Source organism: Anabas testudineus, chromosome 2, assembly GCF_900324465.2.
Source record: "Anabas testudineus chromosome 2, fAnaTes1.2, whole genome shotgun sequence".
Taxonomy (NCBI): Eukaryota; Metazoa; Chordata; class Actinopteri; order Anabantiformes; family Anabantidae; genus Anabas; species Anabas testudineus.
Genome location: NC_046611.1, coordinates 405,473 through 428,218, shown reverse-complemented (window position 1 = coordinate 428,218; position 22,746 = coordinate 405,473). Strand labels below are relative to the sequence as shown.

Below are 22,746 nucleotides of genomic sequence, written 5' to 3'. Positions count from 1 at the left end.
TCCTTCTTTTTTTGTGAAATATTAGGCACATTTTGGAATTGGGGTTGAACCCATTTGTACTGACAAACAGTGCTTTAAGCATTCTGAGACAATCATTAAATGATCCCCTTGATGAGAACTTGACCAAAATGTGGTTCTCGAATAGCAAAGACTCCTTTTGTTCACTGTTGATAACATGGGAAGTAACGGTGATGTTTGTAAAATTGGAATAATCAAATTGGAATTTGGAGGTTTGGACAAAAGCTGAACCACCAAACAGAGACTTCATTCAACAATAATGTAGTCTCTGTTAAACTTCCATATAGAGAACAGTGTGATTTACAAACAGTTACACTTACAACAATAGCCAGCTCACATATATTTTCACTTCCTGTTTAATGAATTTTCCCTTTGCAGCCACTAACAGAAGTATCAAGTAACTTTACCTTGACAGGTTGTGGACCATCTGTTACACTGAAAATTCTTCTGGGTCTGTGACTTTAAACCTTCTCTTTCCCACACAGTTTACGGCAAATCACAGGATGGATCATCGCTGCTGAGAATGGCTCTGACCAATGAGAGGGCCAAAACTAACCCTTGGGGTAATAATGACCTCACTACTTGCTTTCTATGCCCTGCCCTCTCATGTCTGCTGTCAGTTTGCAATCATCTTATTACTTCATGCTTCCAGTTACATTCCAGCTAAACCTGCTGCTCTTTTTCCAGTTTTTGTTCACAGGAATGGCTGCTCGCAGCAGGAGCTGCACCTCTAAACACTTCTCATCCCACATGACATCCAGTGTCTGCATGCAGCACTCAATCTTACAGTCATGGTTAAATGACTGTGGTTTTATGAGATTGTGTGCACTTAAAGAGTCATTGCAAACCCATCACACTCATTTGTTACTACTCCATACATTTAAATCATGTCGAGAATCACATTTGATTTAAAGGTCTGTTCGAGTCAAACATTCATCACTAACATCACTGCTTAGGGCTGCTGCAAGCTCGCTTCACTGGCAACTTACAGAAAGACACAATCAGATTGTAACACAGGTCCTGCAACTGTTTTTGATGTTTTAGGTCAAGGCAGCACAAGAAATCTGACCCCATCACTGCCTCTGCTGCCCTACAACCCAGCAGCTACCACGGTTGTCAGATCCATGAGGCCTTCATCAAGACACCCCCTTTTTCCCCTCTCTAATGGCTTCAGACAGTCCCACTCTTTCTATAGACCCAGTAACTCAGCCCCAAACTCTGGGACACCTGGGGGTAATCCTCCTTGCACCTCCTTCTTGTCTCTTTTCAACTTTTCTTCCCCTTTTTTCAAAACTGTCCTCTTTTGGGTCACCTACAAAGCCTGCTGAGTCCATGGGGAAAGCGTTGAGAGCTTTCTTGATGTAGTCATTTATGTCCTCAAATGACACAAATAGACCAACTTAGAAGGAAGAGAGACAGTGTTCAGTTTACAGTTCCAAACAATTACTCAAACACACAAATAAACTTTGAGGCAGGCTTAACCTAAAGAACTTAGTCCTGCTTGGGTCCAATTTTGCAATTCTGCCCTGAACCAACAAACCCTTCTACCCGCACTAATCTCTAACTTCAGCTACACACTGCTGCGATGCACTGTCTTTTGGCCATTTTAAACTTTTGTAACAAATATTGACAGCTGCCTGTGAACTGTGAACTGTGTCTGCACCAGGTAGCCTGAGCCGCAATCCAAAATAACCAAGCAAAATGGGTTGTGGTTGTTAAAACAACTCATATCTTCACAAGGGAGATAATCTGTGGCCATTATTTATTAGTTCTTGTGCAAGAAGGTATCTTCTTAAAAGTGTGTATAAAAGAAAAGATAGTGACTACACTTATTAGGATATGATGAAAGCTGTTGATTAAAAACGTTCCCTTCTGACAGCTACCAGGCTTTGTAGAGTGCCACCCTGGGAAAACGATCTAAATCCACACCAAATGTGGAGTGCTGATATCACATTTGTTGTGTTGGATTCAGTTCAGCTCAGACACTGATTGCGCTGACTGTGACTGGCTTTGATGGTTCTTGGGATTGGGATTGTCACGGTTGTCTGTTCCTCATTATTTTTACATTGGTGCTGTGTTGAAATCACTGGAGCTTGTTTTGTTTCAGTTGAATTGCTTTATAAATTCAATTTTATTTTAATTTAAAACGAAAGCAAAGAAAATGCCTAATGTCAACTTAGTCTCAGCATTGTGGTTCACATCTGTTTTTAACACATAGTAATAATAATAGCTTTATTCTGCTGTTGTTACCTTTTGTTCGCTGATTCACATGCTGTCAAATAAATTTAACTGTTTGCTGCTAAATGATCTTCACAGTTGAACAACCAAACAACAATTTTAAGCTTATTTTCCCTTAAGTTCCCTTTTGGGTTTTTGGTGCCATCAAAATAAAAATAAATTTCAGCAGCAAGCTCAGGCGAAATTAGTGGACTTTTGGTACGCTGCAACAGGTTGTAGAGGATTGACTTAAATGCATACGAGAGGAGCAACTAGACCTTAAAACTAGGACAAATGTTGTCAAAACGATTCATGTTATCCCACAACTTGATTTATTTAGTGTTGAAAATGTCTCTAAAGGCTTGAGTGGTTGTTCTTTTGTTGGGATCAGTTTTCAGAGACGGTTTCTTTCCCTTCGTAACGGTTCTCTCCCAACAGTAAATGGACAGCCAAACCGGGGCATTTCCCCACCTAAACCAGCCTTATGGTCCCGGCCACGACTGGGTAAAAAAAGACGTTGTTTGTCTTTATGTGTCTCACTATTGCCCCATCAGTTGCTTCCGCAGCATCTTGTCCTCTGCTGCAGCTCATCTGTTTTGTTTCCCTTTTGTCCATCCATCTATCAGCCCATTGGTCTGTCCATCCATGCTGCCTTTTGTCCAAAATGTTTCCTGTTTTCAGCAAAGCTTCTGGCAGCAACATTTTAAAATAATCGAGTTCCAATCTCAACCTGCACTTGATTATTTGAGTTGGTGACATAAGTCCAGTCACAGCAGCAGGTTATGTCACTGTGTTTTGACTGTGGTGACGGTGGGGGATGTTTTAAATGTTGGTGGTTTGGGTTGTTCTGACAGACACTCAAACAGTTGGATGCTGTGCTACAGAAAGTTTCTATTTTAATGGATCTGTCTAGTACATTGGAAAGATTGTTGTTTACTGCACAAGATATTAAATTAAACACTGTGCATCTAAATTATTCTTTCTAAGCTGGTGGAGCTTAAATGAATTACTTCTGAGGGGATAAACTTCTTCCACTGAGCGTAACTGAGATGCAGTTCAAATATTATGTGTAGACTTCATTTTGGTCACAACACTTCCACGCGTTATGGAGGCATTTACAGAATCCCCAAATGCTCTTTAAACTATCTGGGTGAAGAAATTGTTCTGTTTGGTCGATCATAAAAGAGGTTTTAACTCAAACCTTCCCTTTTCCAAAAATGGCAGCCAGCTTAGTTGCAACTTGGGAAATGGGTTATGCATTGTAATTTCTGTTTATTTTGTGTTGAATATTTTTCATATAGATGGCTATAATAGTCCTTGATTATTTGAGAAATACCAATAATAATTAATATATTAATACACGGGAGACACAAGTCGGAGAAAGAGATGTTTTTATTCTTGCTGTAGCTTTTTGGGAGGCTGCTTGAGATGGCAGGAAGCAGCAGAGCTATGATCGTTCAAATTGTTGGGTGGATTTTTCTCTTGGGAATGTGGTCAAATAGCCATAAAATCGTGTCAAAACCTGAGCCAGACCAGTTTCTAATGGTTACATTCTGCTGTAAACATGCAGTTTACAGCTGTTTTCTGTAATCCAGAAAGAGAACCAGATGTTAGTACCAGGTAGAAATGGGTCAAAGCTCAGAGGCATTCAGGTTCAAGATTCTGGCCCAGGTCTTGTGCATGTTGTCATAGTGTTTTTGGTTGTCATGTGCATGAACTGTTTGTGTGTGTATCATCCTTTTCTGTTTTCAGTCTTTTGTCTCTTTTATGTCACCATCTAGCCAAACAGAATGAAGTACCCTGACTTTCTGTTAAACAGTTGAACACTAGAACACTCTAAGATGTAAATTTTGGAATCAAAGGAAAAAGCAAAAGCAAAACTTTTAAACTCAGTGATTTTCCTGCTGCAGTGAACAACTCATTGCTGGAGGACAAGAAACCAGAATTCCCTGAGGTGTTTGGTCGTTTGGGTCCCAACGTTGAAGAGCGGTTTTATGGTTGGTAAAAGCATAGTCTGCACTCAGCTCTTGCCCGTGCCATGGGATGACTGGTGCTTCAGTTGCTCGTCACCGCCAACACTGCATGGTTTGGCTGTTTAAATGTCCAGTGACAAGTCTTTAAAAGGACCCGGAAAGAAAACACCAGCAGCCATCAACTTGATAGCTGCAGGGGAAAATACGTGTTTTTTGATTGTTTGCTTATTTTTGAGAGCTTCACTTTGCTGAGCTTTGTGCTTTTTGTTGCCACTAAATTTTGAGAAGAAACTGTTCTTAATTACAGCAAACATGACAAACCTGGGTCTGGATTGGAGCATTTTTAAACTTATCAGTTTAACAACATGCTTTAGCATTTGCTTCTTGCTTGACTGTGAACATTGTAAGCACCATGAGCTTCAGACATGTTGCTGCAGAGATGCCATGTTTGTAAAAGCACTCCTGCAACGTGGACAGCATGGCGAGCATCGGGTAGTTGACCCAGAAAGTGCAAACAAGGAAATTTAGTACTGTAATCACAAAGCAACGCTGAGCATGAAGTATAATTATAGTACAGCTTCCACCATGCCAGTATAAAGCATGTTCCATTGACAGAGCTTTTAGTTTATGTTCATGATCTATAGAAATTCTACCCAAGAAAATAAAGAGCTAATTAAAAACATAATTAAAAACATATTCTTTCTAAAAGAATAGAACATATTCATGGCAGCACTGCTCTGCAGGCTGCCACCACACATATTTACATGTGACTGATTAAAAGGAATGCGTCTGTATTGTTTCATGTTACAAGCTAAAATGTTTTATGTTCCTGGCTTAGTATTTACTCCATTTAGTTTTGGAACCATGACAATTGCTTGATTGTGAAGAATTTTGGCTTTTCTTTAAATGAAAGAAAAGGGAGGTGTAATTGGCTGCAGGTTCTGGAGTTTAGCCTGAAAAACACATATTGTACAACCTTGTGAAATTACACAGGATTGTTTTCAAGTTAAATTAGTATTTGGAAATGGATGTCATATTCTATGCCATGAGAAAATATAGATTTTCCAGAAGATTAGAGAGCACCTACATAGAAAATATAGACAGAGTTGCTTCACTTTTTGCCTTATTCAGACAAAAGATTGTCCACAGCCAGACATGCCTGAATCTGATTTACAGCAAAGACAATTCTCTCATGTAATATACCACTTCAAAGAGAATGAACACAATGTGAATGTTGGTTAGGAGAGTGTACTGATGTATTCAATTAAATTGACCCTTGCATGTATTACATCATCTTTGAGTCCCCTGGCAGATGTATGGGTCGTTGTTTTTGCATATAACCAAAGCCAATAATACAAAAACACAATTCATGTCAAAGAAATATATACTGTATATATTATAGATAATATAAACATACATATGTGTTTTGCACGTAAATATAACATGTGATGTGTATTGTCTGTTCCAGGATCGCCTGCTCGTCCATCTTTACTGAACAAGAAAACAAACATGGTGGCAAAACCTGGAGAAACAGGTAAGCATTTAAGAAGAGACAAGAGGTCAGGACATGAGGGACAGCATTGTTGTTTTGAGTGGATACTAACCCTAAGCATCTTTCCTTTGACAGAGATATTTATTTAATTTATCACTATTTCTGTTAACACATTTTGCTTCAGACAAGGGGAACCACTTCAAGACAGACAAGTTTATAAACCTAAGACCTAAAGTCCCACCAGCAACCACCAAGCCAGCCAAACCGGAACGGAAACAGATCACAACTGCTGTACCAACAACTGGTATTAAAATTTTGACTTCATTTTCACTGCAATTAAAGCCTTGAGCCAATGATGCAGTATCCATTTCACCAAGTTTGCAACATACAGTACAAGCTGCCATCTGCAACATGAGTTCAGTGCCAAGGTGAGTCAGCACCCTGTTCACAAGAATTCTTCGAGATAACCGTGAAACACTTCTCAGTACAGCCTTATTTGCTGTGAGACACGTTGCACTAATTAGTAGTGTAATATATAGTTTGATGTGATTGGCAGTGCGGTACTACCACCATTTCAGATATAAGAAGTGTTTGCTAAAATTAGCTCTTGTTGGGTCATTACAGGGATTTTGGACTTTGTACATTTAATGGTTAGAGTGTTAGAGTCCTCATCATCATTGGTGTCCGGTACATATAAAGGAAAATATATAACATTTGGGAATTGGGAGATCCATATACATAACAAGCAAGAAGCATTAAAACACATGAGGTTTCTGAAACCAGTTTCCTGGTTTTCAGAACAGAAATGATGGTTTCTAAGATTCTGTCTCTTCATGTTTTGTTTCTCAGCGACTCGACAGGAAACCTGGGAGGACTCAGATCTGTTTAAATCACAGCCAACCTCCGAAATTGATGCCATGGGCAAGAAGCGTTATGTGGGTAAGCAGAAACATGTACTGCAAAGGAGAAACTATATTGGCTTTAGGTCTTAACTGGACCTGATTATTTCTAAATTGGACCAGAAAACCCTAAACCCTGTTTCTACATGTCAAGGTGGGAACCAACTAATGAAATTGTTCCTCCCCCCACAGCGCCTCACGTCGTTTACCAAACAGGCAAAAAACCAGACGAACCTTGCTCCATCACCTCTTCCCTCAACTACTTCCCTGAAGACGAACCTGGCGAGGTGAACGTGACGGCTCCTCCCAAAAGTGCGCCCTCCAACCTTACCGTAGTGACAGTGGAGGGATGCCCATCCTTCATCATCTTGGACTGGGAGAAATCTGACAACGACACCACTGGTACAAAAAGATGTTACTTCATTTTGGGGTTTTGTGGATGTGTGGAAGTTTTTTACAGTGGTTGGTTCTTGTAGATGTTCAGTAAGACAGAACGAATGTGCAGCAACTTTTTAGAATGTGGTATCTTCTATTTGTCCTTTGTCATTAAGAGCAATATTTTATCAGTTTGGTTGTGATTTCATTCCAGAGTATGAAGTCATCTCCACTGCTAAAGGGCCTGATGGCGAGCAGGTTTCCATCCTAACGACCAACCAGACTCACACCGCTGTGGAGAACCTCAAACCTGAGAGCAGGTATGTCGGTAAAGATTCAGTCGTCCAGGTGAAGTTCTCTGGAAGTTGAGTCCTGGTAACCGGACTTCCTTCTTGTTAGGTTAAAATGTTTCTCTACTCATCAAGTAGCTTATTCAGTCTGAAGATAGTTGGTTAGAGATATTAATTTATCCTCCGGATTTGTTTCACTCCACCTCTGGACTGAATAGACTCGACTAGATGAAACAATGGAAAGGGAGGATGTGAAAGATGTAATAGTCACACCTCAGCCTACCCCTCTTATCCCCTAAAGTGGGCCGTTAGTTTTGTCCAGCCTGGTACAGGTATGAATTGGACCTGCTCTTTCTGGGGATAGATGAAAGGGCAGCATGATAAATAGAAGACAGGTTGTGTCCAAGCCCTCTGTTGAGAGGGCTTGGTTGATTTGCACATGCAAGGCTTCCCTCACCCCTCTCTCAAACCACTTGTCTCTGTCCGTACATGTGAACCTCACTGTCCTTTGTCTCTGCTGTGTCTACTCTGATACTAAAACCACCAGAGATGCAAACTCTGTGAAAATGATTTGTTAGCAGTCATCTAGCTCACATTGGTTTGTGATACCCGTTGAGCTCCATCTCTTTCTCCTGCTTTTCCCCTGATTTACAGGTGCTGGAATAATACACAAAATGCTCTTTCCTTTAGATTTTGGTGATATAAAGTTCATATGATTGTTTCTTGACTTTCTTGCTGTTGTTTTCTTTTTCTCTTTGTGTGTCTTCCTAGTTATGAGTTTAAGGTGAAGCCAAAGAATGAGCTGGGTAAAGGTCCTTCCAGTGAACCTGTGTCCTTCAACACAGAGTCAGGTATAGTAAGCTTTGTTGGTTTTATCTCATTTTAGTGTCATTAAAATGTCTGTTAATCATAGTGTAACACATTTATCAGGATTATTCCTTAGTAGTGCAACTACAAATTGGGAAATCCTCATGTTATTTGTATTTGGAGGAAATTGAAGTTCTGATTGTCTTTGTATTTACATTTACATTTACATTTACATTTACATTTACATTTAGTCATTTATCAGACGCTTTTATCCAAAGCAACTTACAAGTGAGGAACAAGGCAAGCAAACAAAATCTAAGTCAAGAAGAAACAACATCAAAGCAAAGTGCTGTTAAAGAAGTGTTTCTGTTTCAAGAGATGTGAGAACAAGAGAACAGAACAGTTTTTTTATTTTAAGTTCAAAGGAAGATGATGAAGAGTTCTGTCTTCATCAGTTATCTAAATATTAAAGTGAGGTGGCTGAGCCTGCAGAGTTCTGCAGCTCATTCCACCATCGAGGGATCACTGAGCTGAACAGTTTTACTTGGTGTCGACTGTGTGGTGCTGGTACCACCAAACGTCGTTCACTGGTTGAGCGCAGTGGACGGGAGGGGATGTAGACTTGAATGATTGAACTGAGATAAGATGGAGTTGTGGAGTTGACCACTCTGTAGGCAAGAGACAGAGCTTTGAACTTGATCCTTGCAGCCACAGGAAGCCAGTGCAAAGATCTGAAGAGCAGTGTGAACATTGTATTGAACATTTTGGCTTTCAACAAAGCAGCTGACAGCTAATGCAAGTAGTTTTCTTGTTGAGTAATAGTTATAATTTGTTTAAGATGTAAAAATGTTCTTTTGTCTTTTATTAGCCGACCCACGAGTGAGCGAAAACGTTTCAGGTAAGTTTAGATGAACATCATACAGTTGCCTATTTGATTAAGGTCATAAATGTGTGTGCATCAAATTTCAAGAATAAAAACTTTCTTTTGTTTGTAGGTAAAGACGCCATCTGGACTCAGTTCCCCTTTAAGACGGACTCATACTCCGACTGCCATGGGAAGCAGTACGTGAAGAGGACCTGGTACCGCAAGTTTGTTGGAGTTCAGCTGTGCAACTCACTCAGGTACAAGATCTACCTGAGCGACTCGCTCAATGGTAAGTGCAGACACCACATTTATTCTTATTTCTAAGTGGCTTTTATTCTGGTGCTGATCAGCCCTAATTTCACTGTGCAGGTAAATTCTACAACATTGGAGATCAGACCGGCTTCGGAGAGGATCACTGTCAGTTTGTTGACTCGTTCCTAGACGGACGAACGGGCAGGCAGCTCAGAGCAGACCAACTACCAAACAGGCCTGGTAAACACTTTATTTCATAAACTTCTGGCAGATCTTTACAGAACATTTTCTCAGGCTTACATTTGCAGCTTTTCAGCGTGTAGCTGGGATGAAAACAAATCCAAGTAATTTGTTCTTCCTGGTCCAGGTTTCTACAGAGCTGTGCGCCAGGAACCTGTCCACTTTGGTCCGATAGGAGGACATTCCCACATCAACTACGTCTCATGGTATGAGTGTGGAACCCCCATTCCTGGCAAATGGTAAACAGACTTGGTCCTTCAGTTCTCCTCGGAGAGGAGAGGAGGATTCGCCGCCTAGGCTTGAAAGGTGACATCAGAAGGCTTCATAAAAGTCTTCCAGACCTCCAGACTCAGTCAACCTTACATTCCACCATCATACCCAGTGCTGTAAAAACATATACAGGACATATTTTCAGGGAATTTATAACACGAAGGGGGTAGGGGGGTGGGGGGGGGGGGTAGCAAACTCACTCTAAATATATTTTATTTTGTGTTAAAGAATGGGAAGCTGGCTCCCTGGAAATAATATTTTCATAACTTGTGAGATGTTATTTATCAAAAGGTCTTTGGTTACATGTATTCACGAGGGCCACGGGCGAGAGGTCACAGGACTGCTTTGTGTTGATGCTTCTGTTGATCCTCTGGTGTATATTTTATTTGTTTTCTTTTGAACTCATCGATTTATGTTTAACTTCAGTTGTGCAGAAGGTTTTAAAAGTAGACACGTTGGACAGACATCGTGTTCCACATACATACAGTTCGAGGTCTGTGCTGTAACTGTCAGCTGAACAGTGGAACCAGTTTTCTACTGTGGCGACTACTATTACATTAAGTGGTTATAAGGTGTGGCTATGTGCAGACAAAGAGATGGACAGTATGTAAAATAAGGGATACACTTGCTGGATTTTTGCTAATTTCTGCCTCATGGACGAGCTCCACATCCACATCCAAAAACTGACTTTCAGTTTCAAATCAGTTCATTTGAAACAAACTAATCTATTGGCCAGATTGCTACAGCTCTTGCTATAGGCCTCTGTGGTGGGTTTGATGTGGACATTGACTGTCATGATAAAATATATAAACCATTGTTCAGGTCTGTTATTTTGTGATTTTTGGGAAATTGGTCATTTACACGTCAACACAACAGCTGTGTTGACCGAACACATTTTATGCTAAACTGAGGCATCTCTGCTGGAAACCAGCCAGCTGGAAGCTTCTTCACTTGCAATTTGCACAACACAAATGTATTTATATGTATATGGAGAAAATGTGGTTAGTTTTTTTCAGTACAGTTTTTCAGACTGATCACAAGTTTCCTCACCTTGGCCTTTGTTGCTGTGCTATAATGGGCTCTTCTTTTGCCTTACACTAAACCAGAGCAAGAAAGTGTCTTTAAAATATCTACATTAAACAAACGGTTTATTATTTCACCTACTAAATTTGATTTGTGCAAGAAGAAAGAACTTCAAACCTTAGAAGTTGCCCTGATCGGGAAACACAACTAAAGCAGGATGAGTTTGATTAGTGAGCGTAAAGCAGTAGCTAATTGTTTTTCATGGCAATCTGGATTGCATGCAGTCCTGATCCAGGTTCTGGTAAGGGACTATTTGAAGCTCAGGTGTTTATGTGGCTAAAATATCTGGCTAGCTAACCAGATACCCTTAACAAGTACCTGAACGAATCCAGATTCACATGATTCACATCTAAGACGTTTTTTTTAAAGGACATTTTTCTCTTGTCAGATGCTGCTTTCCTGAATTTAAGAGCAGTCAACTGTGCCTTTAACTTTTAGCTGGAGCCCGGCCTGAACTCATGCAGACTCCATTATTACAGTACAGTACTTTGTATGAAAACCACAATGTACATTAACATGTGCTGTTCAATTTTTTCTACAGATGATTTTCAACAATAAAGATGTTTTGATTCTTTTTATTTTTAATGAATTCATTCATTCATATTCACAAACAGCCTGTTCTTATCCAGGCTAAAACCACATTTAATTACAAGTGAACTACTTTAACATCATTTTTCAGTGCATGCCGTGCCTGTTAAGCTACGGTAAATTATCCAGCTGCAAACATTTACCTGAAAGATAAGTAGCTGTAGGCAACAGTAAGCGTATACTCACAGTTCTGTCACTCTTATCATCTTCGGTCTACGGTTCCCACAATGCTTTGGGAACGTAAATAGGAAGTTGTCATTGTTACTTAAGCAGCTTAATTGACTACATTTATTTAGTTGTTGCCACATTAACACAATTGAAAGTATGCCGAATTAACTTTTGACAGATGCTCTTTCAGTGTTAACGTGAATGTGCTGACAACTGGCACTGGATTACTTTGATACTGAAGAAAACTTCAAAACACGAAAATCTCAGGCAAGTTCTGCAGTTCTAAGTTGCGTCTTTCCCCTGGGGTTCCTAAATGGTTTTATGGAGGTTTAGTGAATCTCCAGGAAGTCTATAAATAGGATTATTACAGTATGTGTGTTAAAAATAGCTGTTCTGAGGTTTAAAGTGATTCCACACTCACCTGAAACAGTGTCACTGTATAACGACAGAGTGAAAGTATGAAGGAAAAACCTATGAACAGTCGATTAGTTTAGTTAATTACCCATCATTTAGCAACACGTCCCACAGTTCCTGAGGCTTTCGGTATCTGAATTAAATACATTCAGTCAGTAAGTTTAACACAGGTCACATTTGGTTTTATTCTGTTCGTCAAACACCAACGAAATATGGAAAGAAGAAGAGATGTGGATTATCTGTTAGTGGCAGAGCTTATTGTACTGTTCAATGAAAAGAATAAAGTTTAATCCTGGCGTTTAGAAGAGTCCATGATGATTTCTGAATAGTATCACAACCTGTTTAAAAACAGTCACCACCTGGATTTAACTTAGCAAATAGGTAAGAGCCTCCCACTGGACAGTTACTGTATGGATGATTATTGTTCAGCTGGAAACAAGTTATTGAACCCAAACTGATGCAATGAGTAGCTTCTCAAATCTTAAACGACCATGTCTGAAGACACATCCTGTGGTCGTGGAAAAAGATGTTAATCTGTTTCAGAAGAGTCAAATTATTGGTATGAATCAAAGAAAACATTTGAGGAGATGATGAAAATACTAAAACTGGGTTAAGAAATGTTCAATGGAAGAAGGTCATGTGGTCTGCTCAGACCTAAACCCCACTGAGAATCTTTAGCATGTGCTGGAGAAGACTTTGTGCAGTGTCCGACTCGCCATCATCAATACAAGATTGTCGTTTTGAGGCCCTCACGTGTCTGAGCAGGAGGACTGGGTTCATTTTCTTTTCCTTAAACAGACATAAACATGATTCAAAACAGACAAAAGCTCACCAAATTGTTCTTGTACCTCTCTGTGCTTCAGCGAATTGTGCTGAGTCCCTGTTTATTTTTAGAAACTGAGGAATAAAAGTGTTTATAAGTGCAAAACTGTGTGATCAGATTCCACACTGACACATGGAGTCATTCCTCCTCTTGATCAGATCATCCATCCTCATGTTACCCAACCTCAACAACACCGGTGTCATGACTCCAACCACAGTCCCAGTCAGAAACAACAGCAGTAACGTGATGGATTACATGACTTTTCCAGGCATTTCTTTGAAGCTGCATCATGGGAAGATGGAGATTTTATTCACGGCCACTGTGGCGACTGGTGGATTATTTCAGTTAAAAGGGAAAAACCTGACGAGGTCTTGACTCTGCGATGGAGTAATGTGAATGCATCTCCACCACAAGCAAAAAAAGAAAATAAGAGCAGGCAAGATGTAATTTCAGCCTGTTATATAACGTGAACACATGAACACTGGTGCTGGAAACCAAAACGTTCCAATAATGAGAAACGGGACCACTGGCTGGTGATGAAATGCCCTGTTTCCAGCTGATGGCTCTGGAGGGAGAAGCTGCGGACTGGGAGCAGCCTCATGTGGCTCAGGTTTTAGCAAGATTCAAGATTCAATTAAAAAAACTTTAATAATCCCAGAGGGAAATTATTTTGCCTCATTACCATTGTTCTCAAAACAGACAGAAAGAAAAGGAACCACAACCAGGAAAGATCCAAGAATGTTGATTCTGCAAGCACTGAATTCTGATTCCTTGACAATGGTCTACATTTTTACCCTGAAAGTTTGAAATGATTTGATTCTTGTTTGATTCCAACATCATATATTTCATATATATAATCCACAATCTCCCGGGACCTGAAATGGTCCTCACACATAGACTCCATCAGGAAGAAGGCCCAGCAGAGGCTGTACTTCCTGAGGCAGCTCAGGAAGTTTAACCTGCCACAGGAACTGCTGGTCACCTTCTACACAGGCATCATACAGTCTGTTCTCTGTTCCTCCATCACTGTCTGGTTTGGATCAGCCACCAAACTGGACAAAAGCAGACTGCAACGGACAATTCAGTCTGCAGAGAGGATCATAGGAGCAGATCTTCCCTCCATCCTGGACCTGTACAGGTCCAGAGTCAGGAAACGAGGAAAAAACATCTCTGCAGACCCCACACACCCCGGTAATGGACTGTTCAGACTCCTCCCCTCAGGAAAACGGTACAGAGCACTGTACACAAAAACAACACGACACAAAGACAGTTTTTTCCCTCAGGCTGTAGCTCTGCTGAACACTGAGTGACATCAGGTCCTCACCAATAACTGTGTCAACAACAATATGGACTGAGGGTATAATGTTTACAAGAAGTTCCATATATGCGTATATGCACACGAGTAATTTTGCACATCTGCACATGCACAACAAAGACACTTGTCAGTACAGCACACTACATGTTGTAAATAATCACACAGTTTTTCATATTATGTTCCCCTTTCCTGAAAAACACTGTACCTGAGAGCGAAGTGAACCGGAGTCAAATTCCTTGTTGAAAAACTTGGCAATAAAGCTGATTCTGATTCTGATTCTGATAAGACCAAAATGGTGCTTTGTGTCCATCAGACAAGACGCTATGTTTGGCGCAAACCGAACACTGCACATCACCACAAACACACCATCCCTACTGTTAAACATGGTGGTGGCAGCATCATGCCGTGGGGATGCTTCTCATCAGCCAGCCCTGGAAGGATTGTTAAGGTAGAGGGTAAGATGAATGCAGCAAAATATAGGACAATCCTGGAGGAAAATCTTATTCAGCCAGCAAGACAACTACAGCTTGGGAAGATTTGTTTTCCAGCAAGACAATGACCCGAAGCATGAAGCGAAAGCTACACAGAAATGGTTTACTGACAACTAGCTGAATGTTCTGGAGTGGCTAAGTCAAAGCCCAGACCACAGTCCAATAGTGAATTTGTGGATTGACTTGAAAAGGGCTGTTCACACCCGATCGGACTGACAGAGCTTGAGCAACAAGAATGGCAAGAATTCCAGTGTCCAGATGTGCAAACCTAATTAAGACCCATCCACACTGGCTGCAATCACAGCATGGATCTAGTCTAAGGTTTATCTACTAAATACTGACCTGAATGGGGTGAATATTAATGCAAACACTAATTTCACCGTACATGTTTTTATGTAATGGATATTACTTTGTAGAAACCTGTTTTCACATTAATGAGGTATTTTTCTGAAATGTTTTTGTCAAAGTCGCCAACTTTCATTGACATGATTTATGTCAATGAAAGGATAAAACATCAAAGGGAATGAATACTTTTTTAGGCTCTGTATGTCACATATACTCGTTTCAGGGTGAAAAGAAAGAACCAAGAAACTGTAATGAACCCTGAGAAACAGCTTCTAATTAGTCTTAATTACCAGGAAATTAAGATTTTTACTTTTTTTTAGCAGGAAAGGTGGGAAACCTACAGTAGGATGCTACAGAGAGCTAATCTATGTGGGATTTAAAAAATGAGAAAGAGATTCCTCCCAGTTTAATGATTGTGTAGCACAAAAACAGCTTTCTCTCAGCAGTGAAATGAGAGAGGCCATGCAGTCCCTTTGAGCATGATGAAAAATGTTACTCAGTAATTTTAGATGCAGAAAACAACAGACCTGATTTAACATTTAAAGTTTGATTCAACATCTTCCAGGTTCTGAAAGGGGTCGATAACTTTTGGAAAAACAGCAGCAAGTGCTCTGTTAATTCAATTTAAAGCTCAGAAACCTCGAGAAACAAGACATTGTGTACACGAAGAGCCTTTTTCTGATCTTCAGCAACGTCTGACTCTGCAGCAAAACAGAGGAAATGATGCCAGACATGTAAACTGGCTCCAACTATTTCTGCAGCAGACAGCAAGCAAGGTTCCCTGAGGGGCTTCATGTTAATGGGAAATGGAGTGATTGAGGCCATACTCAGGTTTGTCAGGAGGAAAATCTGTGTGTTATGTAACACTGCAGAAAGACTGAAGGTCAAAGGTTTCTGTTCTTCAGTAGAGATACTATTAGAGAAAATGAGAAGGGATAAATGAAGCCATGGTTTCCACTTCTTGGAGGACGCGCAAGTTTCTTCGTCTAAGAATCTGAACAACAGCGGAATTTCGATCTCTACACAACATAACTCCAACTCCGGTACGTAAAAATGGCTAGTGTCCAAATCAGGGAGGGGAAGGAGGCTTACAGGAGGAAACTAGAACAAAGCCTTCAACATAACAGGTGTTCACTAACCGCTCCTCAGTCCCTCCCCCACGCGACTCAGCCACCACCCAAATGATCTCAGATGAGCAGGTGAGAAGAGAGCTGAACAGGCTTCACCCCACAAAAGTGGCGGGTCCTGATGGAGTCAGCCCAAGGGTGCTGAAAGCCTGTGCTCCTCAGCTATGTGGTGTTCTCCAGCATGTTTTCAATCTCAGCCTGCAACTGGACAGAGTTTCCTGCCTGGTTCCTGTGAATAAGACGCCACGTCCCAGAGTCCTCAATGACTTCAGACCAGTGGCTCTGACATCAAACATTATGAAGGCTTTTGAGAGGCTGATCCTGGAGACCCTCCGACCTCTGGTCAAACCCTCACTTGACCCCCTCCAGTTTGCCTATCAACCCCATATTGGAGTGGATGATGCCATCATACATCTGCTCCATCACACCTACTCCACCTGGACAAGCCTGGGGGCTTAGTGAGGATCATGTTTTTTGATTTCTCCAGTGCATTTGGCACCATCCAACCTGCACTGCTGGGAGAGAAATTAAAAAACATGCAGGTTAACACCCCTCTGAATTTCTGGATCATGGACTACCTCGCTAACAGCAGAACTGTGTATCTGATAGAGGTGCTCCACAGGGGACAGTACAGGGGACTCAACTAATTGTTGATTTACGTAAAGCTGGAAAGGGTTACAAAGTGATGTGAAGACTTTAGAAATTCACCAGTCTACAGTTAGGCAAACAATCTACAAATGGAGTCACTGGGACTGTGACTGAGCACAACAAACACTCATTAATTAGGTAAATAAACAACCCAGAGAGACGGTCAAAGATTTGAAGGCCTCATTGGAACTGGCTAACATCAGTGTTCATGAGTCTACAGTAGGTTAAACATTAAACAAGCAGGGAGTCTATGGGAGGACACCACAAAGGAAGCTGCTGCTTACTAATGCGACTGGTTAATGTAGTGGTAAGATCACCGCTTTGAATGTGAGACATGTTAAAACAGACCAGTCGCCATGTTATGTCGATGTGGACATTGGTGTTGGTCTCATGTTGAGCTGCAGGTTTTAAATGATTCTCTTCAAATACTTTTATCTTGCAAAGTTAAAATTTGACCTAAAGATGTGAACAAACCTAGCCAGGTTTTCTTCTCAATGTGAACACAGACAGGAAAACAAACACCTCATAAATCTGTGTGTGTGTGTGTGTGTGTGTGTGTTTGTAGACGTGGATCGACTGTACATTTGAATTGTTTTTGAAAGCGTAGAAAACAACAGCTGCTTTTTATTTTTCTCCCTCAGGCCTCAGCGGCAGCAGATGTGACCATGATGGAGGTGTGTGGTTACTGCTCAGGTACAGTTTAACTTATTATTAAATACTGATGCTTCCCGTATCACTTGATGGATGATAAGTAAAAAATATCTGGTTTGGCTCCAACATTCAACCTGAAACATGGTTTCTTATTCCCTCACTCACTGGTGCGGTCCTCCTGGTGAGAACGAGTACCGAACCAAATCGGGACCAAACGCTATGAATCGCATGATTTGAGGACTTTGGGTAGTGTTTAGAGTTCCTTTTTTTTGTTTGTCCACCAAAAACATGCTGTCTGATTAATTGAGGACAAACGTGGAGACGTGAGGAGGTGAAGTGTCTCACAGACACCAGGTCTGATGACTCTGCGGCTGATGTAACGTAATAAACAATAATCAACGGGATGACCGTGTTAACATTAATAGTAAACTCATCTCTCTCTGTCACACAAACGTACAGTAGAACAACACTTCACCTACTTCCTGTATTTACTTTTTATTTCCCACGTAGTTTGAAGTGACGTGTTTTGGTTCGTTTGGATTTTTACTCGGTGTGAAACGAAACCGAACCGAAGAGAAACTGCTCCAATGTTACAAACTCATTAGCTGATTCGGACCAAAGCAAACAAATTAAAGTGTGAAAGCAACCTTAGATTGTGATGAAACTGGAACTCTGAGAGCAGACCAGGGTCTTCAGAAACTCAGGATAATGATTATTATAAAAATATGACATAAAATATGACAAAAAATTAAATATGATGAAAAAATCCAACATTGCCTAGCCTCAGAGAGGAGAGTAACCTCACATTAACATTAACATCCATGGTTAAAACCTATTGTTTGTCATATGTGAACATAACCATCAGCTTTAAGGACTTAAATACATTTAATCTCAAAATAATTAAATTCAATTCCATTTTATTTATAAAGCGCCAAATTCCAACAGAAGTTGTATCAAGGCACTTTACAGTGTTTAAGAACTTACAAAATATACCTGTATACAGAATTATATAGAAAACCCAACAACCCCAGTGAACAGCACCAGGAGACAGTGGAGAGGAAGAAACCTCCAGCAGATCCAGGCTCACGGTGGACGGTCATCTGCCTCGACCGGTTGAGGTGAGTGGAAAGAGAGAGAAACAAACAGCAGGCAACAAATGAATTCTATGTTTAGGTCTGGGGTTGATTAACAAACTTGAATGGAAGATTGCTGCTACTCCTCCACCCCGACCTGTGTTTCTAGGAATATGATAATTAATATGACTTGAGGGGATCGACTCATTCAGAGAGACATATTCATCCTGCTGCAGCCAGGTTTCACTAAGACAGAATAAGTCTATTTGATGGTCAGTTATCAAATCATTTAACTAACAGGGATTTAGAGAGAGATCTGATAACAGGTTTTTAACAGTCCACATTTGATTGTTTTCTTTTTAGTTTGTTCTGTGTACGGAGTCATCTTTATTTTATTAAGTTCTTGTGAATAACCCCTTTTATTAATCAATCACTTTCTTTAATTTTCATTTACAAGAGGTCACTTTTTAAAACAATTTGCTGTGGCCGGACAAGTGAGACGGCCCCTTTTTAAAGCACAAAGGGTTTAAGGTTTAAAAAGTGAAAAGTCAATACAAGTCAAACTGTCATTTATGATTCACTCCACAAACAAGCTGCTGCAGAGAAAACACTTCATGAATCTAACTGGTCTGAAACCTGAGGAGAGCTAAATTAGCTTCAAGATGGCATAGGCTCTGAACTATGATGCTAGCTGAATTTCACAGACCTGGACTGAAACAAAAAGGTGGGCAACAACGATGCCCGAGAGTCACCTGTAAACACTCACCTGCTCCATCGCACTCTGTGGTTCCTGGAAAACCTCACTCACACACTGGGACACTGGGATTTCTGGTAGTCATTCTCCATGAAGTGGAACTCGGGTTTGGTAACAATCACTTTGACAACCAGAGGCTTCTTTCTGCTGAACCAGAACTCAGGTCAGTCCTTGGTTTTAAAATCAATAATGTGGCCACATACATACCCACATTAAGACCTCAGGAGGTTAAAGTTGTGTACAAGTATTTTCCAGAACTCATCTAAGAAAAAGAAATTTAGTACAAAACAAAGTAATTCAGTCTGGTCACAATGAAACAATTTGTGAAACACCACAACACAACAAAACACAGGATATCAAGATTCAAGATTCAAGATTCAAAAAACTTTATTGATCCCAGAGGGAAATTGTTTTGCCTCATTACCATTGTTCTCAAAACAGACAGAAAGAAAAGGAACCACAGCCAGGAAAGATCCAACACCAACATAAATACACAAACATAAATACACAATAACATCAATACCAAAAAACTCAATATATATACAGAATATGTAAATAGATAAATGAAATTGGGTCAATATATGCACAGCAAGGTTATGACAGTATCACTTCCCCCACACCTTACAGAGGGGGGAGGAATTGTACAGATTGATTGCCACAGGTAGAAAGGATCTCCTGTGGCGCTCTGTGGAACATTTAATGTTAATAAAAATCATTAACTCAGAATTCTTGGCCATGCAAATGTGAATATTTGCAAGATTTGGATTGTCTTAAAAGCTCTAAATTCCACTCACTTGTATACTTCTTTATTTGTTGCAGTTTGGTAGACCTGATGATAAATGAATGATTTTGTTATTTATTAGATTGGTTCATCAGTTTTCTGCTGTTTATCCAGGTTTGGGTTTTTAAGCTATTATTAGGAGTTAGTGTTGTAAAGTCAATGGTAAATGGTCTGCCCACAGCTCAACCTGCTGACAGTCCCGACTCTGGCAACATCCACATAATTTTTCCACTCCACTCTTCTCGCTCCCTCTTCGTACAGGAAGTTGTTGGTCTGTGGAGTTGTATTTGTTAATTGTTTTTGCAGTGTTCAGCCTGCCGAGGCAGCTTGGTTCTGAACAACAGTCTCTGTGTTCAGATGCTCTGATAAATGTTTGTGTCCTGCCGGGCCGAGATTTTTCAAATTTATGTACTCTTCCCTTTGTGTCTTAACACACGGAGATCCACATCACTTTCTTTTTACTGTGGTGTGAGTCACGAGGGACTCCCTCTTTTCTCTGTGGCAGGAGTTTTTATTTTCTTGAGCTCCTTTTCTGAACTGAACTTTCAGTGCCCGCTCCAAAGCATTTCACTTCTCTCAAATGTAATGTGAGGGTTGTGTAATGTCTTGGATTAATGTGCTTCATTCCTGATCTTTTTCTGCTAAAAGATTCTCGCAGATATGTTCCATGGTGCTTGAACCACATTGGGTAGTGTCCCACAAGAATTAAATGTGACTTGAAGGACTTTATTGAAAACTGAAAACCAGTTTCATTTAAGCTTGTAATATACTTGATGTTAACTACATGCCATCTGCCTCAACCCGTTGAGATGAGTGGAAAGAGGAGAGAGAAAATCCACAACAGAAAGACAATCCAGGTTGACACACAGGGAGATCCAAACCGAAACAGAGCAGGGAAAGGAACAACAAAGGAGAACACAGATCAGAGGGAAAACTCACTGAACCAGAGGGGAAGTAGGGTCAGGTCAGGCTGGTCCAACGAGGGGGGGATGACAGGGAATAAACAGAACTCACAGTACCAGGGGGTCAGGCAAGAGACGGGGTCCAGGACAGGCAAGTCCGAAAAATCCAAAACGAGTCAGTCCAAGAAAGATGCGGGATAGTGTCCAGGTAGGGAGAACAAATTATCTGGCAGGGGAAACAGGTGAGCAGGTCAGTATTTATACTGTGGGGGAAACCAGGTGTAACCAATCAGGTGAGTGCATGTGAAGAGACCAGGAAGAGGAAACAGGAAGTTGCCAAAATAAGAGCTCGGGGGAAACACCAGCAGCAACGAGGCTGTAATGTCATGACAGTTTCGTCATTGACAGAGCAAGTCCAGAAGTCCAGAATCCTGCAGAAGCAGCAGGTAGGTTTAAGGACGCCAGGAGAAATGAAGAGATTGATGTCACATTGGCTGAATTTGAAAAGTCAAAGATGAACAGCTTTACAAAGATGGAAAATAGAATTCACCTGAGTTTGGATGTTTATTACATTTATCATCAAAAAAACTGATGAGAGGGAGAGCTCAGCCCAGTGCCCTGATACCAGCCTCTTATTGCCGCAGGTTGGCAGAGAGTAAAACAAGTGTGGGGTGATGCTGAACTTAAATTTGTGGACTCACCTTTAAGAAAACTTTAAGGATTTTATTATAAAAGGAGAATTTTAAAGAATAACATAAAATACAATTCCATTTGGCAGATAGAGCATAAAGACATCTGTCAAGTGTCTCTGCTGGGCTGGAAACAGTTGAACTTAGTAAAGTACAGTTATTTTTCTCTCAGTGTACATAAGGTGTTTTTGTCTGCACTGTTAGTAGTTAACCCACCTCTCAGTCCTCAGCTGGTTTCTGTTGTGTCCACAGTTTCTATGTATCACACTGTGGTGTTCCCAGGGTTGCCCAATTCAGTGTGAGCTGGGTAAACAACATGTTTAGAACCTTGACCTTTATGAGCCAGCACCTTTCAAAATAAAAGCATATACGGCTGCTTGACTACAGAGTTTGTGTTTCCCGGTTGAATCAGGGCTAAAACTTCAAAACACATTTTATAGTACTGGTACTTTGATCAGATTCAAACTGTACTGTGGATCATAGCTCATGTCAAGCTAATGTCTTGGTCTGTCATTAAATACAATGACAACTGAAAACTAATATGCATCTGTTTTAATAAGCAGCACATATTAACTGTGTGGAATTTCTGATTTTCTTATCATACATAACAGGAAACGTACCTTGGGGTTCTGGCCAAACAAGACAGTAGAAGAAATCAGGTCTGAACACAAAACACAAAGTAATTAGACCAGTAAACAATGTGTTTACTGCTTTGTGACAATGTCAATTGTAAAAAGCGCTCTACAAATAAAATTGAATTGTTATCTTTTTCTCTATTGAAAATATCATGGATATATTTCTCTAATGTAAACTACAGTCAATTTGTCAACATTTTTTCAGCCCAAAGATGACAGAAATGTAAATCTATTCACCAAGCAGACTGATCAAATTAATATTCGTCTTTGTCATAAATTTTCATTTTCTAACATTTTGCTGTGGTTTGAGTAGAATTAGGACATGAAAAAGGGACAATCAGTGACAAATAAAAAGTAATTTCTTTGACTTTTGACTTTGAATCACTTATCTGACTCTGCTGTCTGAACAGCCTAACCTATAATTTGCAATAATTCTGCAGTTAGTTGTCAGACGTTGGCTTGAAAATGTGAATATCTGGAGATTTTAAACATAGTTTCCAGACGGGAGGTCCTTTATTCTACAACATGTGTGTGAGGAGGATGTTCATGTGTGAAAAGAAC

The 22,746-nt window shown here is 40.4% G+C and overlaps 1 protein-coding gene across 11 annotated transcripts in view; it reads left to right on the top strand.

The window, feature by feature from the left end:
- Positions 1–11,366, top strand: part of abi3bpb (ABI family, member 3 (NESH) binding protein b) — a 32,844-nt gene extending 21,478 nt beyond the window's left edge. For 3 of the 11 annotated variants that reach the window (XM_026362828.2, XM_026362834.2, XM_026362830.2), the window contains 14 exons: positions 504–581; positions 1,063–1,251; positions 2,674–2,739; positions 4,146–4,232; positions 5,677–5,742; positions 5,885–6,004; positions 6,550–6,639; positions 6,792–7,001; positions 7,189–7,294; positions 8,036–8,115; positions 8,940–8,969; positions 9,067–9,225; positions 9,306–9,428; positions 9,556–11,366. In XM_026362828.2, coding sequence (XP_026218613.1) covers positions 504–581; positions 1,063–1,251; positions 2,674–2,739; positions 4,146–4,232; positions 5,677–5,742; positions 5,885–6,004; positions 6,550–6,639; positions 6,792–7,001; positions 7,189–7,294; positions 8,036–8,115; positions 8,940–8,969; positions 9,067–9,225; positions 9,306–9,428; positions 9,556–9,671 — 1,520 coding nt within the window. In that variant the 3' untranslated portion in view covers positions 9,672–11,366. The remainder of the gene's footprint in view (positions 1–503; positions 582–1,062; positions 1,252–2,673; positions 2,740–4,145; positions 4,233–5,676; positions 5,743–5,884; positions 6,005–6,549; positions 6,640–6,791; positions 7,002–7,188; positions 7,295–8,035; positions 8,116–8,939; positions 8,970–9,066; positions 9,226–9,305; positions 9,429–9,555) is intronic. The other 8 variants (XM_026362831.2, XM_026362839.2, XM_026362835.2 and 5 more) reach the window with 7 other exon arrangements.
- The last annotated feature ends 11,380 nt before the right edge of the window (positions 11,367–22,746 follow it).